Source organism: Nycticebus coucang, chromosome 18 (genome assembly GCF_027406575.1).
Source record: "Nycticebus coucang isolate mNycCou1 chromosome 18, mNycCou1.pri, whole genome shotgun sequence".
Classification (NCBI taxonomy): domain Eukaryota; kingdom Metazoa; phylum Chordata; class Mammalia; order Primates; family Lorisidae; genus Nycticebus; species Nycticebus coucang.
In genome coordinates, this window is record NC_069797.1 from 56,390,914 (window position 1) to 56,414,471 (window position 23,558).

At 39.3% G+C, this 23,558-nt stretch overlaps 1 protein-coding gene across 5 annotated transcripts; it reads right to left on the bottom strand.

The window, feature by feature from the left end:
* Positions 1-1,340: 1,340 nt before the first annotated feature.
* SMARCE1 (SWI/SNF related, matrix associated, actin dependent regulator of chromatin, subfamily e, member 1) lies at positions 1,341-23,263 on the bottom strand. Of its 5 annotated transcripts, XM_053568313.1 has the most exons (11): positions 22,226-23,263; positions 20,219-20,270; positions 19,998-20,041; positions 16,914-17,018; positions 11,789-11,869; positions 10,732-10,863; positions 10,280-10,451; positions 6,222-6,394; positions 4,798-4,899; positions 3,957-4,167; positions 1,341-1,616 (listed from the first exon to the last, which is right to left on the bottom strand). In XM_053568313.1, exons 2-11 carry the CDS (start codon positions 20,223-20,225, stop codon positions 1,408-1,410), a joined length of 1,236 nt encoding a protein of 411 aa, XP_053424288.1. In that variant the 5' UTR covers positions 20,226-20,270; positions 22,226-23,263; the 3' UTR covers positions 1,341-1,407. The 5 variants fall into 5 exon arrangements, with proteins under 5 accessions (XP_053424288.1, XP_053424290.1, XP_053424292.1 ...); XM_053568315.1 differs by lacking the exon at positions 19,998-20,041 and having other exon boundaries at positions 22,226-23,259; XM_053568317.1 differs by lacking the exons at positions 16,914-17,018; positions 19,998-20,041 and having other exon boundaries at positions 22,226-23,142.
* Positions 23,264-23,558: the final 295 nt, after the last annotated feature.

Sequence of the window (23,558 nt, forward strand, 5' to 3'; positions counted from 1 at the left end):
TATGAGCTCAATAGCAGTGAATTCACTGGAGTCACACTGGTATAGAAGTCTCTCCACATAAGCACGGGGCTTACATTTATTAGCCATTTTTACAAAGATAATTCAAATGTCATAGATTTCTTTGTATTCCTCACATGCAGAAACATGTTCCCCTTACTTTTGGAGTCAAATGTGACTTAAATGTAAGAAAACAGATTTTCGTAAGTGTCTCTCACAAAGGAACTTACAATTTGCAGCAGTTTATAGACATAGCTGGGGGAGACAAAGGGCCCCGAGCATACAAATTCATAATGGCTGAGTGGCCACTGTCGTTATGGAGACAAAACTGTATGCTTGTCTTGCATACAAATATTTAGTGCATTAAAAACACTGAGACCTTTTCTTTCATTTTTTTATTACATTTGGACCTTTAAGAAACATATACCATCAGATATACCACTATTCAGTAAAAATCTATTCTAGTTTTTGGGAATCACATGTGTCACAAACTATCTTGCTTCTAGTCTGTAAGTCTGAGGGTTTATTAAAAAGGTAGGCTCTGATCTATGGGATCCTAAGCCTTGAGGTTTTGAATGTTTAGATTATTGTAAAACAATTTCAAGTGGATGAACTTAATTCCCAGCTGTTTTTCTTCTGGAATAGGCTAATCATTTTGAAGTTATCTATTCTATTACAAGAATATTCAATTCCTGGAGCTTTGTAATCTATTCTGTCTTTGGAAGGCCTGGTAAAAAAGTAATTTTTTTTCTGTACAATAAGGATGAATTCACCAGAACATACCCAATATTACTTATAACAAAAGCAGCAGATAATGTGTATGTGCTGTTCCACGTAAGTTAGTAACTAACTATGGAGAACATCCCTGGGTCAATACGATCCAAGGGTAGTAGCTGGACACTACACTCAACTCCTTAACTCAGAGCTTGACGGTGATTAAAAGTAGAAAAGGGTAAGCAAACGGACACATACTCATACTGATTATGTTTTCAAGAAGCTACCCTTTGCGGAAGTAAACAAAAGAGGAGACTTTCAGGAAGCTGTTGATGGGGACTGGGAAGGTTTAAAGCTATGGCTTTGGTAAGCACCCAAGTGAGCTGTAGGAAGGCATTTGTAAGAGTAAATTCTGCAGCATCAAAGGATAATTCTCTAAAAGAGGTGAGTGTTTTCTCAATTAACCTAAATTCTGAGGCTTTCAGCAGTTGAATGTTAGAAACAAGATCCAAAGAAAAAAGCCGTCATTGAAAGGTGACTGTGCCATTAGGCTCATGATGCTAAATGGTCCAAAAGCTTTCGGTGGTGTGATACGGACAATAAAAAAATTAATACACAAACCACATAACACCATTAAAACCAAAAAACATTTTTTCATTTAGAAAAGTATTTAGAACACATAAAACAAGGCAGCATCTATTCCTTTTTCTCATCTTCTGGTATGGGATCTGCTGGTGGCTCCTCCACGGTGGCACTGTTGCTCTCTGAGCCCGTGTTGCTGTCACTGGTTCCTTCCTCGGCCGTGCTGTCGGCCCCCTCCTGCCCACTCTCCTTGTCGTCAGGAGTTGATGTGCCTTCTTCACCATTCTGCTGGCTCTCTGTCGTTTCTTCAAGGTGTGTCTCCTCTGCAATCACACATTTGTCACTGTCAGTTCCAAGGCAAAAATCTGCTCTACTTATACTGGCAGTACAGAGATGCACTGTCCAATATGGTTGCTACTGGCCACATGTGGTTAAGCACCTGAAATGAGCCAGTGTGACTGAGAAGTGTGGGGTATGACAGTATGCCTTTTAGCTGTAAAGTTATGAAATCTAAATACAGATCAAATATTTCTAATGGAAATTTAGCTTCTGAATTGAGATGTTTTATAAGTATAAAATATGCACTATATTTCAAAGACTTAGTATGAAAAAGGTAGAAAAGTTAATAGTTTAAAAAATGTTGACTACACACTAAATCATTTATTATTCAGGATATATTAGGTTTAAATAAAATATATTATTACTAAAATTAATTTCACTTGCTTGACTTTTAAAAAATGTCACTAGTAGAAAATTTAAAATGTCACACGACTTGCATTTTCTTTCTACTGGACAGTGAGTGCTACTCTGCTGTGCTTCGGACTGAATGAGGAGGAAGCAGGTGTGGAACTAATATAAAGCTGGTGTTTTAGACCCTTTGTTAAAAAGTCATGCTGGTATGTTTCTTTATGTTTAAGAAATTGAAAGCATGAGGTTTTTGCTCTAACAGTCTTAAACAATTTTCTTCCGTTTCTTTTCCTTAAGCTAGACAGCTAGAAGCTGAATAAAGACCCAGAGGCCTTAAGAACAGGACATGCCCCATTCCTATGAGCCAAAACACAGGCAAAGGACTGAGCATTCTGTCTACTTGCAAAATGAGCAAAGAAACATACCCTAATTCTCAACCTCTTGTTTTAAAAATGTGCTTATCTTCCAAATTTATTAAAAGTCATGTTCATACAAAATAGAAAAAGGCTCAGATAATGGAATTTAAAATATGACTATCTAAAATGTTAATCTGCTGGATTCAATTCTATACAAATACCACTTAATTGGTAAAGATATCTATATTCCATTAAAAGTTTTCCAAATGGTTGTTATTTGAGTACAAAGTGTGACAATCAGAGGTTGTCATTTGAATACCAAATGTGAGTATGGTCCCTGCCCTCACCCTACTTCTTATAATGATGGTCCTGGGAGACTCTGCTTGTTTCCCATAAGTACTTTTTTTTTTGAGACAAGAGTTTTACTTTGTCACCCTGGGTAGAGTGCCGTCGCATCATAGCTCACAGCAATCTCAAACTCCTGGGCTCAAGCAATTCACTTGCCTCAGCTTCCCGAGTAGATGGGACTATAGGCGCCTACCACAACCCGCGGCTATTTTTAGATGGGGTCTCGCTCTTGCTCAGGCTGGTCCTGAACTTGTGAGCTCAAACAATCCACCTGTCTCGGCCTCCCAGAGTGCTAGGATTACAGGCGTGAGCCACCACACCCAGCCCCATAAGTACTTTTAGCTTAGTCCTGTTTACACAGTATACTCAGCAGAATAAAACAGCACTAGAAGATAAGGTGATCTAAAAATTTCAAGTACTAACCATTTAATCACTACTTCATGTAAATTTTATATGTAGTTTTTTATCTGGAGAAATGGTTTTAATCAGGAAAACCAGTATGCCTTGGAAGTAAGAGTTTTTCTAGGGTGGGATTTGGAATCTTTTTCTATAAAGGGCATGACAGTAAATATAGTCTTTGTTGCAACTACCCAACTACACTATTGTAGCTCAAAGCAGCCACAGACAATATCAACACAAACAGGTGTGGGTATTTTCCAGTAAAGCTTTATTTATAAAAACAGGTGGCAGGCAGGATTGGCTGTCAGGTATCACTTTGCTAAATGCTGTCCTAGGAAATCAAAGACTATCAACCTGAAGAACAATATGTATTGTTTAAAGAATGTAAGCAATAGTGGCTAAAATATTGAATGTCAACACCATGTCAAATCCAGTACCACAGAGGCAGGTACTAGAACACTTACAAATGAGGAAACTCAGATTAAATAATTGATCCAAAGTCACAGTGGTAGCAAGTGGTGAAGTAGTATTAGAGCCAGATCTGACTCCAGAGCCAGCCAGTATCCAGAACCATCATACCTTCAACTTTATATTCCCAAGGCAGAAAAATAACAGGGCTCGACCTGGGCACATAATCAAGACCTCAAATAGCAAGACTGAAGACAACACACCACTGCTGTGTTGGACTGGTAACATTTTAAGTGAATCTACTATAGAGATTAAGATTTGGGAAGAAATGGATAGGTCACATAGAGAACAGCTCAAGAGGCAAAATTAATGGATTGACCTCTGAAAAGTATTTAGGAAGAAAAATCAAAATTAAACGCAGCTGTGCAAAGCCCTGGCGTCTCCTTTGTCTTGCCCGTGGGTTACCTGTCTCCATTGGAATGTTCTCATCGTCTTTCTTTTCCTCAGCTTTGCTCGCCGCTTGCTCCTCCTCAGGGACGACGCTGCTCTGGCTGCGCTCGGCCTGCTCGGCGGCCTCCTTCTCCCTCTCCTCCTGCCTCTTGCGGGCCTGCTCCTCTGCCTGCGCAATCTCGGCGGCGATCTTCTCCATATCCACTTCTACCTTCAGACCGCACAACTAGTGGTCAGAAAAGAATAAAACTCTCAGTAATGTTCTTTTCTCGTAATTTTTGAACCCGAGAAATTGTTTCCAAAGTAGCGTTTCTTCTCTATAAAAGCTACATACTATAATATCTATGTGGGAGAAAATATGTGGTCTCCTCTGCAACTCTGGTGCCTGCAAGTAAAGAAAGTTGCTATAACAGCTATGTAAGGGCAGATGCTAGAGTGGTAGTGAGACAATAGTGAAAGTTCTGGATTATACACGAGGCTTCCACTTTATATTTCAGGCTCCCAAACACGAGATTTATTTGTTTTAAAGCAAGTGCAAACTGTGCTTTACAGGTAATGAAAACATTTGATGAATAAATCATAGTAAGATGAAAATAATTTGTGATCATGTAGGCATGTAAACTAAAAAATCAGAGGGCTCTAGCATGGAAGGCCTAATACACAAATATATACTATATATTCAAATGTGATGAAGTTTTGCCAGAAAATGATTTTATAAAACAAAGATCTTACATGTTATAAAGCAAAGTTTCTAAGTGAATATTCAATAAAAACACTATTTTGGAAAAAAGAATGAGGAAAAATAAAATAGCAGGGACAATAATGAAAGTACAGTTAAAATATATTAAATAGATACCCTTTTAAGTTCATTGTTAAATGAATCTGTGCTTTCCAGAAATTTCCTCTTCTTTTCTTGATGTCGTTCCTCTATTTGAAGAAGTTCAGCTTCTAGTTTTCGCTGTTAAGACATATGATCAGGCTTTATAATTACTTATTTTCTCTAACACAAATATAAAACACAGAAAATGTCTCATTTCATAATGGTTCATACTTCCAAATAGTATGTCAAATAATGTTTTGAATCTTTAGTTTGAATAATTTCCTATAAGAGTATAGCTAAGGTTTATTTTTTTTTTTTTTGCAGTTTTTTGCCGGGGCTGGGTTTGAACCCGCCACCTCTGGCATATGGGGCTGGCACCCTACTCCTTTGAACCTCAGGCGCCACCCAGAGTATAGCTAAGGTTTAAAAAATATAAAATACAGTAAAAATGGATGACTATGATTAAAAAGTAAATGCTAAAGAACACTGTTTTCAGGTCTAAGTAATTCCTTTAGAAGAAAAAAAAAATTAGTAAAGCCATAAAGACAGGATGCCTCAAAATACTTAAGCTCACATGTATTTTATTTTATTTTTTTTTGAAGACAGAGTCTCACTGTGTCACCCTGGGTAGAGTGCCATGGCATCACAGCTCAGAGCAACCTCAAACCCCTGGGCTCAAGCGATTCTCCTGCCTCAGCTTCCCAAGTAGCTGGGACCACAGGTGCTTGCCACAATGCCCTTGTTGCAGTTGTCATTGTTGTTTTAGCTGGCCCAGGCCAGGTTTGAACCTGCCAGCCTCAGTGTATATGGCCGGCGCTGTAACCCCTGTGCTATGGGCACTGAGCCTCACATGTATTTCTTAAAGAATATACTTTCCATTACAGTGTTCTACATTACAGTTTTTGGCCAGGGCTGGGTCTGAACCCACCACCTCCATATGGGGCCGGCGCTCTATTCCTTTGAGGCACAGGCACCGTCCTATGATACGGTTTTTAATGACAAACTTGATGAACTTCTGGGAAAGGTCCACTCCCTGAAACCTTTCCCCCAAATTAGGAACTGGTAAGATTAAAATATTTAACAGGTGTATTTATGCATGGTGTAAGAATCACATCAGCTGGATACCATGGCTCACACCTGTAATCCTAGCATTCTGTATAGCAGCAGGACGACTGAAGGCCCTGAGTTTAAACACCAGCCTGAGCAAGAGTAAAACTTCCATTTCTACAAAAACAGAACTAGCCAAGCATTGTGGTGTGTGCCTGTAGTCCCAGCTATTTGGGAGGCTGAGGCAGGAGGACTGCTTGAGCCCAGGAGTTTCAGGTTACAGTAAGCTATGATGACTCCACTGTCCTCTACCCTGGGTGACAGAATGAAACCCTGTCACAGGAAAAAATAAAGTCACATGTGGGATTTTTGGCATAGGGCCATTTTATTATAACAAATGCTTATGATCTTACCTGATGAACCATTAAAGACTGGACCTGTCGTTTGAGGACCTGCATCCTAGCTGTTGTGACAACTGACCGAACGTCCGGCACCACACTCTCACTAAGGATTTCACTGATGAGGCGGTGGTTTCTCTGGAAACGGGCAGTGGCTGTATGCTTCATTGAAAAGCCATCATCATAATCTAGAATGAACAAACCTGGAAATTAGGTCACCAGTAACCATGAACAGGACAGTGAATCAATGTGAACAATTACCAAGGAATTGTGCCCTCACTGGACTAATAAATGGGTCCAACTAGCATCATGGTAGCACCAGGCTAGGCGCTTAATAAAGAACCATACATAGCACATATGTGTTCAATGGGCAAGTTATTAGTTCTCTTAAAATCTTTAAGTGATGATGTATGTCTGAGAAAAATTTGGCTAAAACAGAAATGAAATATTATCATGTCTCTTGGCCTTTAGATCCAAGTGAAGGTTACATATGATGGTAATAACTGAAATTTGATCCAGTGTTTCACTCTCCTCATAGTAATTTAAGGCATTTACTAACTAATGAACAATATTAAGAACTAGGTAGTATCTCTGTGACTGTAGCACTTTAGAATAAAGACGCTAATTTGTAAAATTAACTTATCACAGTGGAGAAAATATCTCTAGCAATATTAAGTTTCCTAGCATTTACAATTTATTAGATTAAAAAACCACTAGGGCACTTAGGTAAATTTTTAGGAAAAAATTTTGATTTCTAAATTCACTTTAAAAAATTTTCAATTAAAAAAATAAATAAAAAATAAAAGTTTTTCAATTCACCACTTACCCAGCTGTCGTCAAAGGGTAATGGTATTACCCAAGTTCATGTACACACGGTATGGGTCTCGTTTATATGCTCATTTTTAACAGCTACCCGACAGTGTTTCCTCAATCTTAGCCCATGCTCTATTATTGTCAGTGTTCACATACCTGCTAACAATCTGTACTATTATTTACTATTTTTCTTTAAATTAGTCCACTAAAAAAAAAGTGGGGCTTTGTCTTAAGCAACATACACTAAAACAAAGGTTCCTCTCTGTTGGCTGGGTGCAATGGCTCACGCCTGTAAACTTTGGGAGGCCGAGGTGGGTGGATTGCTTGAGCTCAGGAGTTCAAGACCAGCCTGAGAAAGAGAGAGATTCAGTCTCTAAAAAATAGCCGTGCATTGTGGTGGGTATCCCTGCTACTTGGGAGGCTGAGGCAAGAGAATTGCTTGAGCCCAAGAGTTTGAGGTTGCTGTGGATCTTTGATGCCACGGCACTCTACTGGGCAACAACGTGAGACTCTGTCCAAAAAACAAAACAAACAAAAAAGTTCCTCTCTGAACCACCTTATCTTCTTAGTGTCCCACCAGAAAAGGAAGGTCCACACTTTAGGAAAACTTGCTCCAGAGGCCTACGATATGCTGCTACTTCACAGTTTAACACCCCCTTCTACTTCTAAAACAGTGGTTCTCAACCTTCCTAATTGCCACATTGCTACAAATGGAAAAAAGGGGTTGTGACCCACAGGTTGACAACTGCTGTTCTAAAATTAAAACTACTGGGATCAGATAGTTTGTTTTTTTTTTTTTAAACTCTACAACTAGGGGCGGCACCTGTGGCTAAAAGGAGTGGGGTGCTGGCCCCATATGCCAGAGGTGGTAGGTTCAAGCCCAGCCCCAGCCAGAAACTGCAAAAAAAAATAAAAAATAAAAAAAATAAATAAACAAAAAAACTCTGTAACCATTTTTTTATTTTTTTTTGTAGAGAGAGAGTCTCACTTTACCACCCCTCGGTAGAATGCCATGACGTCACACGGCTCACAGCAACCTCCAGCTCTTGGGCTTACATGATTCTCTTGTCTCAGCCTCCCGAGCAGCTGGGACTACAGGCACCTGCCACAGCGCCCAGCTATTTTTTGGTTGCAGTTTGGCCGAGGCCGGGTTTGAACCCGCTACCCTCAGTATATGGGGCCGGTGCCCTACTCACTAAGCCGCAGGCGCCACCCACCATTTGCTTTTTAAGGAAGAGTTTTTCACATTTAAGGTTATATACATGTATATGATAAATTTGTGCTAAGTTACCTTTTTTTGTTGCTTACTTTTTTCTTTCATTTTTATGGCCCCAATGTTGACCATTGGTAGAAGAAATAAAGTCTAAGCAATTTGGGTCTATCCTTCTTTGTACTTTAGTTGTCTGCTTCCCTTTTCTGGGGGGTAGGAGGTGAGGGTATCTTTCCTAGTTATTATCTACTTTACCAGCTATTTATTCCATGCATACTTTCTCACTGGAAAAAAGCCTTTACTGCCCTGTAGGGATAACTGCATGTGTCCAGTCTATCGCTGACAGCTCTCTGTTAAAGAAGTCAACAGCTGTTTATTCATACAGATGCCATCTTTCTCTTGGTTTTACGTGCATTTCCACTTCTAAATCTTCCACTTTTACTCAGTCCTGAGGGATCCCAGGTCTGAAGTCATTACCATCCTGGCATCTCCATTACCACTTATCCTTTCTTACTAACAGCTTTAAGACCTGATCTTAGAAACATTATAAGCAGAAGTTTAAAAGCACTCCTGAACGAATCTCTTCAGTCCTTCTCAGTGTTCATGAAAACCGTGTTCTACTTGCAGTTTCTACACTGCTAGTCTCTGTTTCTTCTTGCACTGACTCCCCACCCCCATCCTCCCAATATCTGCAGACTGGACCTTCTTCTACTCTTTAGTTCTGTATGTTTACTTTGCATTAATCATCCTGTTTGAGTAATTAAGGTTTGCATATGCTGGTGTGCCCTTAGTGCTGCTGATTCTGTGTAGCACGCAAGGCTATTTCTATTCTACATTCTACTCTCTATATTATATTCTATTGTCTGTATTTATGAGAACTTGTGTCAGTATCACAGTCCATTCTTTGAAAAAATTACTTTTAGGGCGGCGCCTGTGGCTCAGTCAGTAGGGTGCTGGCCCCATATACCGAGGGTGGTGGGTTCAAACCCCGCCCCGGCCAAACTGCAACCAAAAAATAGCCGGGCGTTGTGGCGGGCGCCTGTAGTCCCAGCTGCTGGGGAGGCTGAGGCAAGAGAATCGCTTAAGCCCAGGAGTTGGAGGTTGCTGTGAGCTGTGTGAGGCCACGGCACTCTACCGAGGGCCATAAAGTGAGACTCTGTCTCTACAAAAAAAAAAAAGAAAAAATTACTTTTACTTTTCCCTTTTATCAATTTACACATGTCTTTAGATGGCACTATTGCTTCCTCCCTCATTGATATTTTCTCTAAAGTTCATAAAAGCTTCCTCTTTGCTACTGCTACTTTAAATTGGGATCTCAAATTATTTTGATATTTTTGCTAATTTTAGTTATAGCTTTCAACCTTTCCACAACGCAGCAGCACACAGAAAATATTAATATTTGTACAACACACGGGGTATGTGGATGCATGTGCTCCTAGCTGGAAGCAGCTACCTCTGGGGCCCTGAGCTTCAGACCCTGCGTGGCTGCAGAGGGCAAGAACAGCAATCCGCACACCTGCACACTATTGAGGGAACAGCAATTAGGAGGTCAGCAGTTTGAGGTATGTATGAAATCTGTGGGGGTATGCCCTTTGTGAGTGGTATCATGAGCTGTATTTATAATTATGTTGGATTTCTGAATTAAATGGAAAGGGAATTTCACAATGCTTCTATACACTCATTCACCTTCTCCCTTAACAGCTTTTAAATCAGCAAACTTAGGGAACCAATAAGAAAACAGAATACAACTAGAATGCATTTAGTGTTATAAAAGCAGCCAAGGCAAAATCCCGATTGATTCAAAAACCGCGCGTGCATTCTGAGTACAAAGATTTTGATGAACAATAAATAGTTTTTGTTATTTTTTGCACTGAAAAGGATATGCTTTTTTTCTTGTGGGAAATTCACATATAAATCTTACTCAAAATAATCAAGATACCGAAATGTCACTTAAATTATGCTTTCCCCCCCATTTAAGATACACAATTTCTCGTTTTAATTCTCAGAGAAAGCATAAAAACCCCATTTTTTTTTTTTTTTTTTTTTTTACCATCTGGATCTTCAGCAGGCTGAATGCTCATGTAAGGTTCTCCTTTCTCCATGCGAGACTGTCTCTGTCGACTTTCTTCCTCTAAAGCAGCTTCTGCACGACTTTTTGCATTTATGTAAGCAAGGTACGCAGGGGAATTATGATAGGCCTTCATAGATTCATTGTACTCTATCTGAAATTCAATGTTTTTCAGTTTTATAATTAACATTTTGCAGGTTACAATGTAGGTTTACATTCTCATGTGAATATCAAAAGATATGACATTAAGCAGGGTGTTGTGATAATCTTTTTACAGGCAAGGAATCTGAGGTCTAGAGAAATTAAGTGATGACCCACGTAGAGAGAGCCTCAGTGCAGCCTCAGTTTTCTGATCAAATCGTACATTTCTTTAATAACAAGCCAATGCCTATGTGTTTGACACTGTATCCACCCCTCTGTAGTCCCCACCCTACCTTTTCTGCTTCGTATTCATTTAAATATTCTTGTTTCTCTTCATCAGTAAGATCTCGCCACATGCCACCAATAATCTTGCCAATCTCCCACAACTTCAGGTCAGGGTTAGAAGCCTTTACTTGGTCCCAGACCTAAAAGGGGAAAGAGTTTATATTTCAATACTGATGTCTAATATAAGGCTTAGGAAAGATGGATATAGACTTTACAAAATACTTTTTAATATGGAAACTTTTAAACAAAAGCAGAAAGAATAGTATCAAATTCTTATGTATTCATCATCCTAGTTCAACAATTATCAACAGCTGGCTAACTTCACTTCATCTTTACCATGCTGGATTATTTTAAGGTAGAGCTCAGACATTGTTTCACTTCACTCATAAATACTTCAACTCAATAGGCCAAGAACACCTCCAATCACTACAGACACTTTAAGATAAGTTAACTCAATAATGTATAGTCTGCCTCTAAAAGTTCATGTGAATTTGGAAAAGTGGTTAATGGACATAACAGAATATATCATACTGTCAAATACATATGTAATAATTACAACCAAAGTTTTATAATTTCTAGTAGTCATTTAAATGCTCTTCCTTCTAATTTTTTAAGAATAATTTAGGTTCCTCACCAAAAAAATTGGAAGAGTTAAGGAAGTACAAAGAAAATAAAAGTCACCATCAGTTTACTGCTCAGGGATAACCACTATCTTCTGGCTTTCTTTCCCCCTTTGAACTATCACGTGGTTGCTATTATTTTTATAAAAATAGGATATTAGTACATGTAGTCTGGTGTATTCCTTTTTTTACTTAATATGTTTCTCATGTCATTAAATATTTTCCAAACAGTCCATCTTTAGGATTTTAGCAGTTTATTCAATCATGTTTTTCTTGTTGGATTTTAGTTCTAGAATTTCAAAATCAGAACTCATTGTTTTAAAAACTCCAACTTTTGTCCTTTCCTCTGAATATGCACAGAAAAGTTGGCTAAGCCAGTCTGAAATTGGATGCAAAACAAAGAAGTAAGACAGCAGTCCTCACTGCGACTTTTCTGGGCGCCTACCTTTCTGCTGTACCTCATGTAGGGCATCAGCGGCTTATCTGGTGGCTTTGGGGGTTTTGGAATCGTAATACCAGAGGATGCCTACAAAAGAGTTAAATACACTTATTACTCAATTGCAAGTTCACCTGCAAACTGTAAAGAGAGTCCCTTAAACAATTCTAATGCGCCTTTCTTCTACTCGTCCATGGATACAAGATTCTTACATTTTCTCCACTGAAAATAGCTATCACTGCAAATACAGAAATGTTCACATCAAAAGAAAATGACTTGAAGCACATAATTTTTCAATGTTTTACTCAGCAGTTGCCACTGCTTTGACAACTTGGCTGTAAGAACAAAAATATTAAATAACAATCCATACACTGAAAATATATGGTTATATATCAAACATCTCACATTTAGGACATTACCTGGGGCCCTCTGTTTTGCCCAATTACCATTACACATACAGTCAACACTTGATTATCTGCAGCAGAATCTGAACCCTTAACACTTACCACACTCACACTGTCTACTTTGTATCTATTAGCAATATGTCAGGAGTTCACCCCGCATCAACAACCACCACAAAACCATCTCCAAGGTTCAAAAACAAAAAGAAAAGGAGAAAACAAACCTTATTTCCTTTACCATGACCAGAGACTTTATTTCTTTTGAGGTTCTGTGTCTGTTATCTAATAGTGGATGTCTTATAAATGAAATTGAGAAGAGTGAACTAAAGTCACACCGTTCTTTGTCCTTGGTCCTAATCACAGTGTAGGAGCAAACAAGTTTACCAGGAACAGAGAACAGGCAGACACAGAGCCTAATGATGTTATTTTTGAGGCTTTGTATCAAGAAACTCCATTCTATTAAAAATTTTTGGTTTCATGGGAAAGACACAAGGGGAAAAATAAAGATGGGATGTGCAGGAAAAGGGAAACAGAAGAAAAGGAGGGAGAAGGGAAGATTAAAAAATATTTTGTTTTAAGGTAAAGAAAAATGTGGTTGAAAAAAAAACCAAAAGGAAAGAGAAAGAGGAGTGGTCAGTTCTTTCTATGGTCTAACATCTGGGCGAGAGACACCAGATAGCTTCTGGTGGATATTATGGATAGAGCCAATCCAGAAGAGCCTATTTCTGAATCTTTTAGTCTCCTCTTATCAGACATGATTGTATTTGATTAAGGACCCAGAATAAGAAAAATAATGGCTGAGTCACACTTAATTTCCAAATATTGGCTTTATTCTAATTATTGAAAAATAGGATTGGCAAATCCTTATAAGAAAACCAAAGTGACATCTTGTTCTCTCCCCTTTCTGTTGCTGCTGTGATGAAACCTCAGTCCATTCTGGGCTGGGACCAATTATAGCTTTACTTTTTATTCAAGGGGTCAGGGTTAGCATGTTTGTGCCTCTTTCCACTGTGATCAAGAAATGCTTCCTGGGCGGTGCCCGTGGCTCAGCGGGTAGGGCGCCGGCCCCATTATGCAGAGGGTGGCAGGTTCAAACCCGGCCCTGGCCAAACTGCAACAAAAAAATAGCTGGGCGTTGTGGCGGGCGCCTGCAGTCCCAGCTACTCGGGAGGCTGAGTCAAGAGAATCGCCTAAGCCCAAGGATTTGGAGGTTGCTGTGAGCTGTGTGACACCACAGTACTCTATCGAGGGCGATAAAGTGAGACCCTGTCTCTACAAAAAGAAAAAAAAAAAAACAAAAAGAAATGCTTCCTATTCCTACAAGGATCTCCCTCCTTCCCTGTATGTTTTTTTTATTAACTCTGCTTCTTCACATATGAAGTTGTTAGAAAGCATTTCACCTTTGAAGCACTATTTCCTCTCTTTCTGCTTCTCCCATGTGGTCTTACCATACCTCAAGCTGGTGCTCATGCAGCCAGACTCTGTTTTTGGCCAACAGTGGGTAATGGAGTGAGGGGACCATGGAGATGGAAACTGTCAACAGAGGTGGTCTGAGAGCAGTCAACCAGGGGAGATCTGTATCAGAGTTTATGAATTCTTTCAAGGGAAAGGGGAATTTCTATGAGGCTAACTTAATGTTATGGATTAAAAGGAAGAGGCACATATAAGTCCGCTTCTTCACAAAATTATTTGAAAGCATTTCCAATTCATATCCAACAAAAAGCCTTCAGAATTCCATAAAGTGGGTTACAAATAAGGTTGGAATTGTGCCCATAATTAAAGATAGTTAAGAGTACAATTTAAAAAAAAATTAAAGATGTGAGGAATTCTAAAATGCCTGTGCTTTCAAGCTTTTTAAGTATAAATGAAAAGACCTAGAAATCATAGTAATATCTGCCGTTTGATGTTTTTTCAAAGAATTGCATTTTATAATATTAATAGATTTATTACTTATTTTCTCTCCTTTCTCCCAAAGGAAGGTACACAAATCATCTATATATTGAGCCCACATTTTCATTACATTGACCAGTCAACTTACAAATACCAAAAACAAAGAAACAAACAACCCCCCAAAACCCATTTCAAAACAAAATTAATAACAAAGTTAAATTACAGCTAGTTCTCAGGAGGTAAAGATTTATATCATTACATACCCCCAATATTTTTTATTAACATCTTAGATAGACACAATTCTACATCTTAAACATTTCTTTACTCTTAAAAAAAAGTTTAACATACTTTAAACTTTGCTCCATAAGATTCAATTAGAAATAATCACTGCTCTGCTATACTGCAACCCTCTTTACTAAATGGCCCAAGGGTTATGCTTTGGAGTATGTATTTCCTTTTTTGATGTTTCTTTCCTTGTTGCTATGGGGAAACCCACCTTTAGCTGCAATTTTCTCCTCCTAATTTGCAACAAGGTAGAGGGAAAACTGCTTAAGTAAACGGTAAGGTTCTAGGAAATCTATGAGTAACATCCATGATTTTGTGAATTTATCTTGGCTACTCAAGAGTTTTCTGTTGTTTCTTTCCCAATTCTCAGCTGTTCTTGTAAGGTCTATTTAAGGGTTTTCTTCTGGGATACAATATCCACTAATGTTACAGAAATGTGCTATTTCAAACATTTTTGTCTCAATCTGTTTTCACACCTGTGCTTAACTGAATACTAACCATGACCTGAATAAAGAAGTAACTGGGAGAGTGAATTCCACCTTGTAGCTAGCATAAGCACTCTAAGAGTGTTTATTGTCTGAAAGCTCTCCAGGTATACTGGAGTCATCAGGGAACCCCATGTTCTGTATAGACTAAGGGAAGCTACTTCACAGAACAGAATCAATCCTTCAAATCACTAAGGCAATTTGCAGGCCCCACTACCAAATAGGAGGCTTCCTAAAAGCAATACATAACTGGGGTCATACTGAAATTAAAACACTTTTATAATGGCCAAAATCAGCACTATTGAGTCCTACCACTGCTTAAATTAGATACATAAAAATGATGTGTAAAACCTAAAAATGTTCCAGGCCTTTCTTTACACAGCCGTTTGACTACACTTTAATCTGGTGTTAAGAGGACAAAGACACAAAAGAAACAACCACCACAAAGGACCAAAACACCCAATTGCTGTGTGCCCAACAGCTCTCTATGTTAAGATACCCTAAAGTAGTGCTCTCCAAATGCTGGTTCCTAACATTCACCAGGAAAGGATGGGAAGAAACAGATGACTGACCCAGGCCCAGAGTCAGAGAATCCCCTCAAAGCTACGTTCAAGTGAAGAACAAAATACTTATAAAACCAAAACCAAAGTATTTTAATATCATAACTACCATTTCTATTCTGTTAACAAAGATAATCAAGAGGTGACTGTATAGAGCTATTAAATGTAATCATTTTCTTATTTACTACCCATGAATAAATTTCTGCATTAACATAAATGATCCATAATCGATTTTGCCCATTGTTTAAATTAAAATGTTCTTTATCATTTGAAAACTTTGCCAACCATTACACTTGTGAAAGAACACATTTAGGCCAGGGGAAAACATGTACTGATGCACATAAAAACTGTATGCATTATGAAATGCATACACACACATTGTCAGAATTATTTTCAGATACCATGAAATATGCATGGCACATAAACTTGATATGCTTATGAAGTACAAATTATGCAGAAACAATGAAAAATTTAGACAAACAAAACCTATCAAGCTAAGCAATATGCTTACCAAGATAGACATTCAGTTTGATAGCTACAAACTTTCAGTTCTAACTTGACTACAGGGTGAGAGGGCTTTTTTGAAGTTATATTAATAGAAGGTACTTATTATTTATGAATATAGCAAATAAAAAGTAGGCATTAAAACATATACAGCCATTTTGAGTTGTATAAATTCTAATCAATAACACATTTTAATGTATGTAGATATTTGACTTTTGGATTTATTTTTATTTATTTTAGTAAGTCATTTTCATAGTTACTGGGGGTTTTTTTGTACTTAAACTTCTTTAGATGAAGTTTAAGATCATCCCGAAACAAAAACTAGGAAGTATAGCATCCAATTTTGACGTCTTAGGATGATGACTTAAATAAACATCCTAAGTTTCAGAAATCATACCTCGTGTACTATGGATTACAAAAGCACTTTTTGTAGGTATCTAGTTTGATACTTCAAATTAATTTCATTCAACTTCGATTCTGCAATTCTTTGAGGTGATATTAAAATCTTTCTTTTTAACTGGAGAGAAATGAGTCTCAATTAAATCCAAAAGACAAATAACTATGTGTAGCAACTCAAACTGGTAGGCCCACCAAAGCTCTCCAGACCTGAAAAAGCCAGGTCTGAAAGCCCAGCCTTTGCTAAAAGATTGAGTCCTTGAAACTAACGCCAATTACCTTAGAAAAACGAAAGATACTCTTCATTTCAAAAAGGGTATTTTAACCAAAAATTTTTCTGTCCACATATAGTATAAACATTAAGTGCTCAAGGCTTCATCCCTACCAACCATCAAACAGAATGGATTTTTCTTTTCTTCCACATACACATCCAGATCTCACTATTTTTTTCAGTGTAGTAAGATCGTACGACGAATGTTTAAAATAGTCAAAAAGCCAGGTCAAAAAAAATTTTTTTAATGGCTGTGCTTCTGATTCAAAAGGACCTAACTCTGAAGGCATTTCTGGTTAATTCCAGTTGTTTGCCGGATGCTGTAATAGTTGATTCTCCTACCGTGACCCGGCTGTTGGTGCCCGGGTTCCCTCCCAGCCTGTAGTTGTTGTAGGCGAGATGACTGTATGGATTGTATCCCACAAACCCTGGTGTGCTGGGCATTTGCTGATGGAAACAAATGAGACAAAAACACGAATGAGAAATGAGCTCAAACGAGGAAAACACAGAAATGAAAAATGATCTGCATATGGCATGCAAAAGCAACCTGAATTCAAACAAGCAATGATGTGTTGTAATTGTTCGTTTTCTTTCACTGAGGAAATTAAATTTTTCTTTCATTGAGAAACCTGTCTGTGGGTGTTTTTATCTTTTTTTCCTTTTTGGCAAGGGGTAGGGGTGTTTGTGTGAGTGTGAACATGCGTGGCTTGTTTTTTGAGATAAGCAATACATTGAAGTGTTTCAAACATTCAGGATTATTTATGGTCAATAGTATGATATAACGACTTAGCGATATATGATGTCTGAGATAGGAAGGCTTGAAGTGTGAGAAACTAGAACTCTGAAAACACTACATGCAAAACAAAACACAATTTATTTGACAGTTATGTGGATGCCACCAATGTATTCATCTACTAAAAACAAATAAAAACAAGAAATGGATCTGCTTTCAAAGACAGTTTTCAACCACTTTATGTAATGTGAAAAATGAGAAGAGACTCAAATCAGGAAGCCAAGATTTGTCAATTGAAAAGAACATATGTTGGATTCAATGGATGTAACATATATGATTTCAAAACAGAGACTTGTAAGAAATGCATGGATTTTATTCTGGGGTACTATCTGATCTTTTTAACCCAGTCATTCTTTTATAGGATTTCTCTTCCACTTCTTTGATCCATCTTCCATAGGACAATCATGAACAATTTCTACATTTAATCTTAATGTGAACTACTTTTCTAGTTGATAGACTTGAATTTTCTTTTTTCATCTGGTTTCCTGATAGCTCTCACCCTTTCAAAACACAACTGCTCCTTTCAGCAACAGAACTCTTGGTTTTTGTGAATTATGTGTTGATGTATTCACAAATGGGCTCTTACATAGCAGTGGCCTTGAGTCTTATATACAATGACTTACAATGTTCATGAGAACCAAGGTATAATGCATAAAAAGAATGTAGCAAAGAGAGACCAGGGTGTTTTACCTAATGAAACTCAATCAAAATGAGTGACAGTAACTTCATATTTACATGCAATTAACAGTATCAGTTCTGAATTGTGTAACAGAAAATACACTCAACACATTCCAACTAAGCTGTAGGTGTCACAAAATAAACACAATTTCCTAAAACATGTCGCTGTCCAAAAGAAAGACATTCAAGCAGATATTAACATTTGATACTCTTTGGGAGAAAAGAGAATGACTGATCAATTTCTAGTCTAGGTAGTTAGAGAAGACGCAAATCAAGCATATTTAAGTAAGCAAAACACAGATGAAGTATCAAAGGCACAAAAGAAGTGTATATTACTTGGAGTGGCACACTGGGGGTAGCAGTGGCAGTGGTGGTGGTAGTAGCAGAAATAATGGGAAGAAGGAAGGAGAATGATTCATTTAGTATCCACTCTGTTGGATGTCCCTAGTTTTCTGTATTTTTTTGTGTTAATGTAAAATTAATGGTACAGAAATATGACTTAAAAGGGCAAAAAATCCCTTTCTACATATGAGAAGTCCTAAGAGGACACTTGGTTTTTGAAATGTTTTAATCTCAAAAAATCAAGTTTGTCCTCAAGACATTATACATTGTCAGAAGCCAGTATTTACATCAAAATGACACCTTCAAAGCTTGCATAAACAATGAGAATGAGAATCACTGTTCCACATTATGAGGCAATAATGCAAAAAAAAAAATAAGGGAACTAAAAAGTGTTGAAATTAAAACAATGTAATTATACCATTTCCAAAGCTGAAGTACACGGTTAGGTCTTTGAGGTCAGAATCTCAATTGTTCAACTCCACCTGGATAGCCACTAGCAGAAAGCCATGGAGATGGTCATAAAAAATGTTTTTTGATTTAAGAAAGAAAACAAACCAAGCACAGGACTTTAAGATTTAGAGACTGTATATTACAGAACTTGAACTGAGAACATGTTACAGTATCTCTTTTTAAAGCATCTCACTAAGAAAAAACAAACTGTTGATAAATGTAACTAAACATATATTGAGGGTTAGTAAGAGTAGTTGTTATCTAGCGAAGAAAACAAAATTGCACAAGCACCTAATTAGTGGTGAAAAGTAGACTAGCCTAAAATTTAGGTGGTAAGGGGATATGGAAGGAAGGACTAACAGCTATTAAAGAACTGATTTTGTAGGATATGGTCATGTTAACATTGTTTTAAAAAAACAAACCAAAAAAACCCACCCCAAAAAACCCAACAAGGAAGCCATTTCAGTAAGGCCTGAATAGTTTCTGTTAAATCTGTTTTGTGGGTTGGAAAATTATTTTACATGCTGACCAAGCTGGGCCAGAGATTGCTGTGTGAAAAAACTAGTTCACAACTATTTTTAGACACCTTGAAACATATATATCTTCAAACCGATAAATATAATTTAGAGAGGAGAATAAGATTCAATAGCAAGATCTGACCCGTAGATAATGAAATCCTTACTTGAACAGCTTGAAAATAATGATTTACAATAAGAGTGGTTATGGAACTAGCTTTGTTGCTTGATTTAAGATGAAAATTTTATATAGAGACAAGAAAGGAGAGAAAAATGTAACCAACTGAAGGTTAGGTTTAAAAAAAAAAATAAATGCCACAATGAGCATTCACTCAACATCAACTTAAAGACTCTTTATAGTTAAGATTAATAAGAAAGAAGTGTTAAACTTGTCACTTATTTCCCATTTTAAGAAAAACAAACAAATTGAGCATAGGAGGTTGGAATTTCACAGTGTTTCTTTAAATGCTGGGGTTGGTTCAAGGTAAAATTAAAAGAATTATTTTATTTAGTAGGAAGTGCTGTTTTTATTAGCTGAAATTTTCATCCTGTTGCTGTGATGATTGAGTGACTGTCACTGGAAGACATCTGGGTTTTTGTATCAAGGCCAGACTTGGCTATTACATTAACAAGAAAATTAAAACTTACTGTTGCAGGAGCTGGGGTGGGAGGTGGGGCATAAGATGGTCTTTCTGTTTGAAAGAAAATAAATAACTTCTTGTAAACAACTGAGATATAATACTATGCAACAAAACTACCAATGGTCCTGTTTTGAAGAAAAAAAAAATGAGAGTATTTTGGAATTCCCATTTGCTAGGGCATTAGTCTCTTATTAACATAGATTGATAAATATAAAAATTGAAACTTACTTGACATTTTGGAAGATTAAGTTCTCAGTTCCTTAAGAATGAATCTGAGACACTAAAATAAAAAAAGAAAAAAAAAGGAAAAAAAAAGAGAATCAAAACTCAGCAAGCATGAGAATGTTTTCCTAAAGAATAGGGAAGTTTAATTGGTATTTCTAAGTAAAATTACTTCACCTTATCTCCCAGTAATCAAATCTTTTGAGTATTTTTCTAGCTCTCATAGGTCATTTGATTAGAATAAATGACTAAACAAGTTACTGGGATACTTAGAAATATATTTTCAAGTTTTTTTCTTATGATACTAAGCTACCTCTGATACAGAAAACATTTTGCTGATGGCATGTAAACACTGAATCTGACTGATAATGACAACAGAATGTGATGTATTATCAGGGTCCACCCCAACAAGGCCTACCAGATAATAACAGCTCCCTGAACCTGCTTTCAGGATAACAACTTTTATTAAAGTAGGGAAGCATTTTATTCCTGGAAGCAGTGGAAAAGGTAACCAGTATGATAATAAGCTTATCTTATAATGGAAAATAGCTTTATAAGTGCTGGGAATATATTTTGATAGTTTACCTGAAAAACTTTTATTCATTCTTTCACAGCCCATTTCAGAATTTATTTCCTCAATGAAACTTTCTTGATAAATTACCTGGGCAGAATTGTTCCTTCATCTGTATTTCCATTCCCTTTACAGAGATCTATCATACTGCTGATGGTTAACATTTTTTACCTGTTAATATGGCTAGATTTTGTGCTGCTTGGGACTAGGAACCATCTAACTCATTACTGTATTCCCAGTATTTAGCTCAATTCCTAAGAAATTTTGTTCTAACATTACCAGCTCACAACATGACAGAGGTGAGCTTGTTTTTTATGTCAATATACATCACAAACAATAAGGTACAAAGAGGGAAAAAAATCATTTTTTGAAAGAAAGCAAATAAACTTCTGCTACTACTGGGGTACTCTGATCCAATATTATGCGAAAGAAACATGATCTTTTGCCATTCTACACTTTAAGGAAATTTCCTGGAACATTAGGAATAAGATTCCTTTTTTTTTTTTTTTTTAAGATTCCTGGTATGGAAATAAAGTTTATTGTCTCAGTGGTCTAATCTTTTTTTTTCCCCTCTCTTTCCTTAAAGAACAGGCAGAAACCTTTAACTTTGGTGCAGATTTCTTTTCTGCTCACATTAAGGGAGCTGTCAACATCCAGCAGGCCTTGGCGTGGGGAGCCCTGAAAACTGCCATGAGCTCTCTGTATATGTTACACTTTATTGTTAATAATTAAAAATTATTGCTCTCCTTCTCTAGAATATAAATTCCAAGAGTGGACTTGTACAGCTGTCCATCCCTGGCATAAAACAGACACTCGGTAAGTATATGTTGACTAAATAACCTCATGTGAGATAGGCTTATTACATTAAATCACATAACAGTCACAACTCTGAGATGTGTACGGTTATTCTTACTTTACCGACGAACAAAGGGAGTCTCGGAGAGGTTAAGTGATTTGTCTAAAGCCACACAGCGAGGTCGTGCCAGACTTGGGTTTCAAACCCGGGCCAACCCGTTTCTCGGGGATTTTGCTCCTCACTCTGAGCCACACCGTGAGTCCCCGGGTCGCTGCCCGACCAGAGGGAACCAACCACCTGCCTGGGGACGAGGTCTCCGGGCTGGCCGTGGCCCGAGGGCTCCCTGTAAGTTTGTCTTGGAGGATGCGCTGTAGTGGAAACTCCCCTACAGGGGGCCAAGCACTGGAACTCTGACCAGTCTGGGGAGGTGAGAGCGAGCAGCACAACTGTCTCCGCAGAGGGACCCCAGACAGGACGCCTCCCGACCCTCGCTCCGCTAGGCCTCAAGGAGGCCGCCACCGGCTCCCGGCTCCGGCCCCGCGGCCACGCCGAACCCCAGCAATCCCGGGGAACTCGGGGTGCAGCCACGCGGGGACGCCGCCACTCGCCCCCTCCGACCCGGTCCGGCCCACTCCACGGCACTCACCGGCGGGCAGGAAAAGCGCCCGCAGCTCCGGCTCCGCTTCCCTTTGTCCGGCGCACGCCCCGCCCCTCGCGCCCGGCGCTTCCGCGCTCGCACTTTCAACACGCCTCTGAATTTTTTTCCCCGAGCCCCGTCCGACTCTTTTGAGAAAAATTAGCTTTTAGTGAGGACGCAGTGACGCTTAGTAGAACCGAAGATTTTTTTCAGGCCTCCTAGATTCCTCGGAACTCGCCGAATTGGGTATTTTCCCGGCCGGGCGCCGATTCGTCACGGCGAGGAGGGCGCAGGAGGCTCGGCCGCGGGCTAGGCCCGGGTTTCCAGGCTGTGGAGCCGGCGCGGCCGCGGCGACCGGAGGAGCCGAGGGGCGGCGGGGGCGGCGGGGGCCGCGGGCTCGGCTTCCTCGTGCGCGGCCGGGAGCCGCCGGGGATCGCTCCGGGGCGAGGACGCGGAGCCACCGGGCCGCGGGGGCCGCGCGCCACCCGCCGGGCTCTGCCGAGTCCGCCCCGCGGGGTCAGCCTCGCCCCCGGGTCTTTTTTCTTTCCTCGGGTCTGTGATCAAGAGCATCGGCTTTAGCACGCCGGGGCTGGGGGCGTGGAGGACTCGGTTCTCGGCGGCTGCCTCCTCACCGGCTTCCTGCCTTAACCGCCGGGGTCGTGCCTCCGCGAAAAACAACGAATTTTGCCGTTTCCCCGAGCGCTTTGACAGGGTAGTCGCCAATGTTTCTGAGCCGCGGCCCAGAGATACTAACCCCCTTGCGCCAGATCTTAGGCCCTCGCCGCGCCCGGCTGCCGGCGGCTCTGTGCCCCAGCGCTGCCCGGGCTCATCCGGTTCCCGCCAGCGGGAACTATGGTCCCCACTCTGAGTTAAACTCATTGTCCTTCCGCACCCAGCTCCGCGGCCCCCAACTGCCCCCACCTTCCTTTGTACGCCGGTGGCGCTCTGACAATAACTACTGTGGTCCTCTGCTCCACCCTTTGTATAGGACTGTGCCTCTCCAGTGCATCCTGAAAACTTTGAGAGCAAAGGTTCAGCCTTCTGTATCGGTCATCTTCCCACTGCTAGCGCCTGCGAAGGGCTGGACCCGTTACTAGATGATCAATGTATGATCGATGTATGACCAATGTATGGTGGCAGCCCTCTCTCTATCCCAGGGCTCTTTCCACAAAGTCATGAGTATGTTGGTTTACCATATGGAAAGAGAAGCTGCTTCCTTCAATGTATGCATTAAACCCTGTGAGGGACGTTGTGGGCCTCGACGGAGAGAGGATGAACAGATGGAATCCCTGACCTGCGGTTACTTGAAAACAGTGTTGGCATTGAAAGAGAATGGCTGCAT

Excerpts from the sequence above, each read along its gene's own strand:
- SMARCE1 (XM_053568313.1), bottom strand. Across the intron at positions 11,870-16,913 it reads GCACCAACAGCCGGGTCACG|GCATCCTCTGGTATTACGAT; the intron begins GTAGGAGAATCA and ends ACTCTTTTGTAG. Across the intron at positions 10,452-10,731 it reads ATGAATACGAAGCAGAAAAG|ATAGAGTACAATGAATCTAT; the intron begins GTAGGGTGGGGA and ends ATTGAATTTCAG.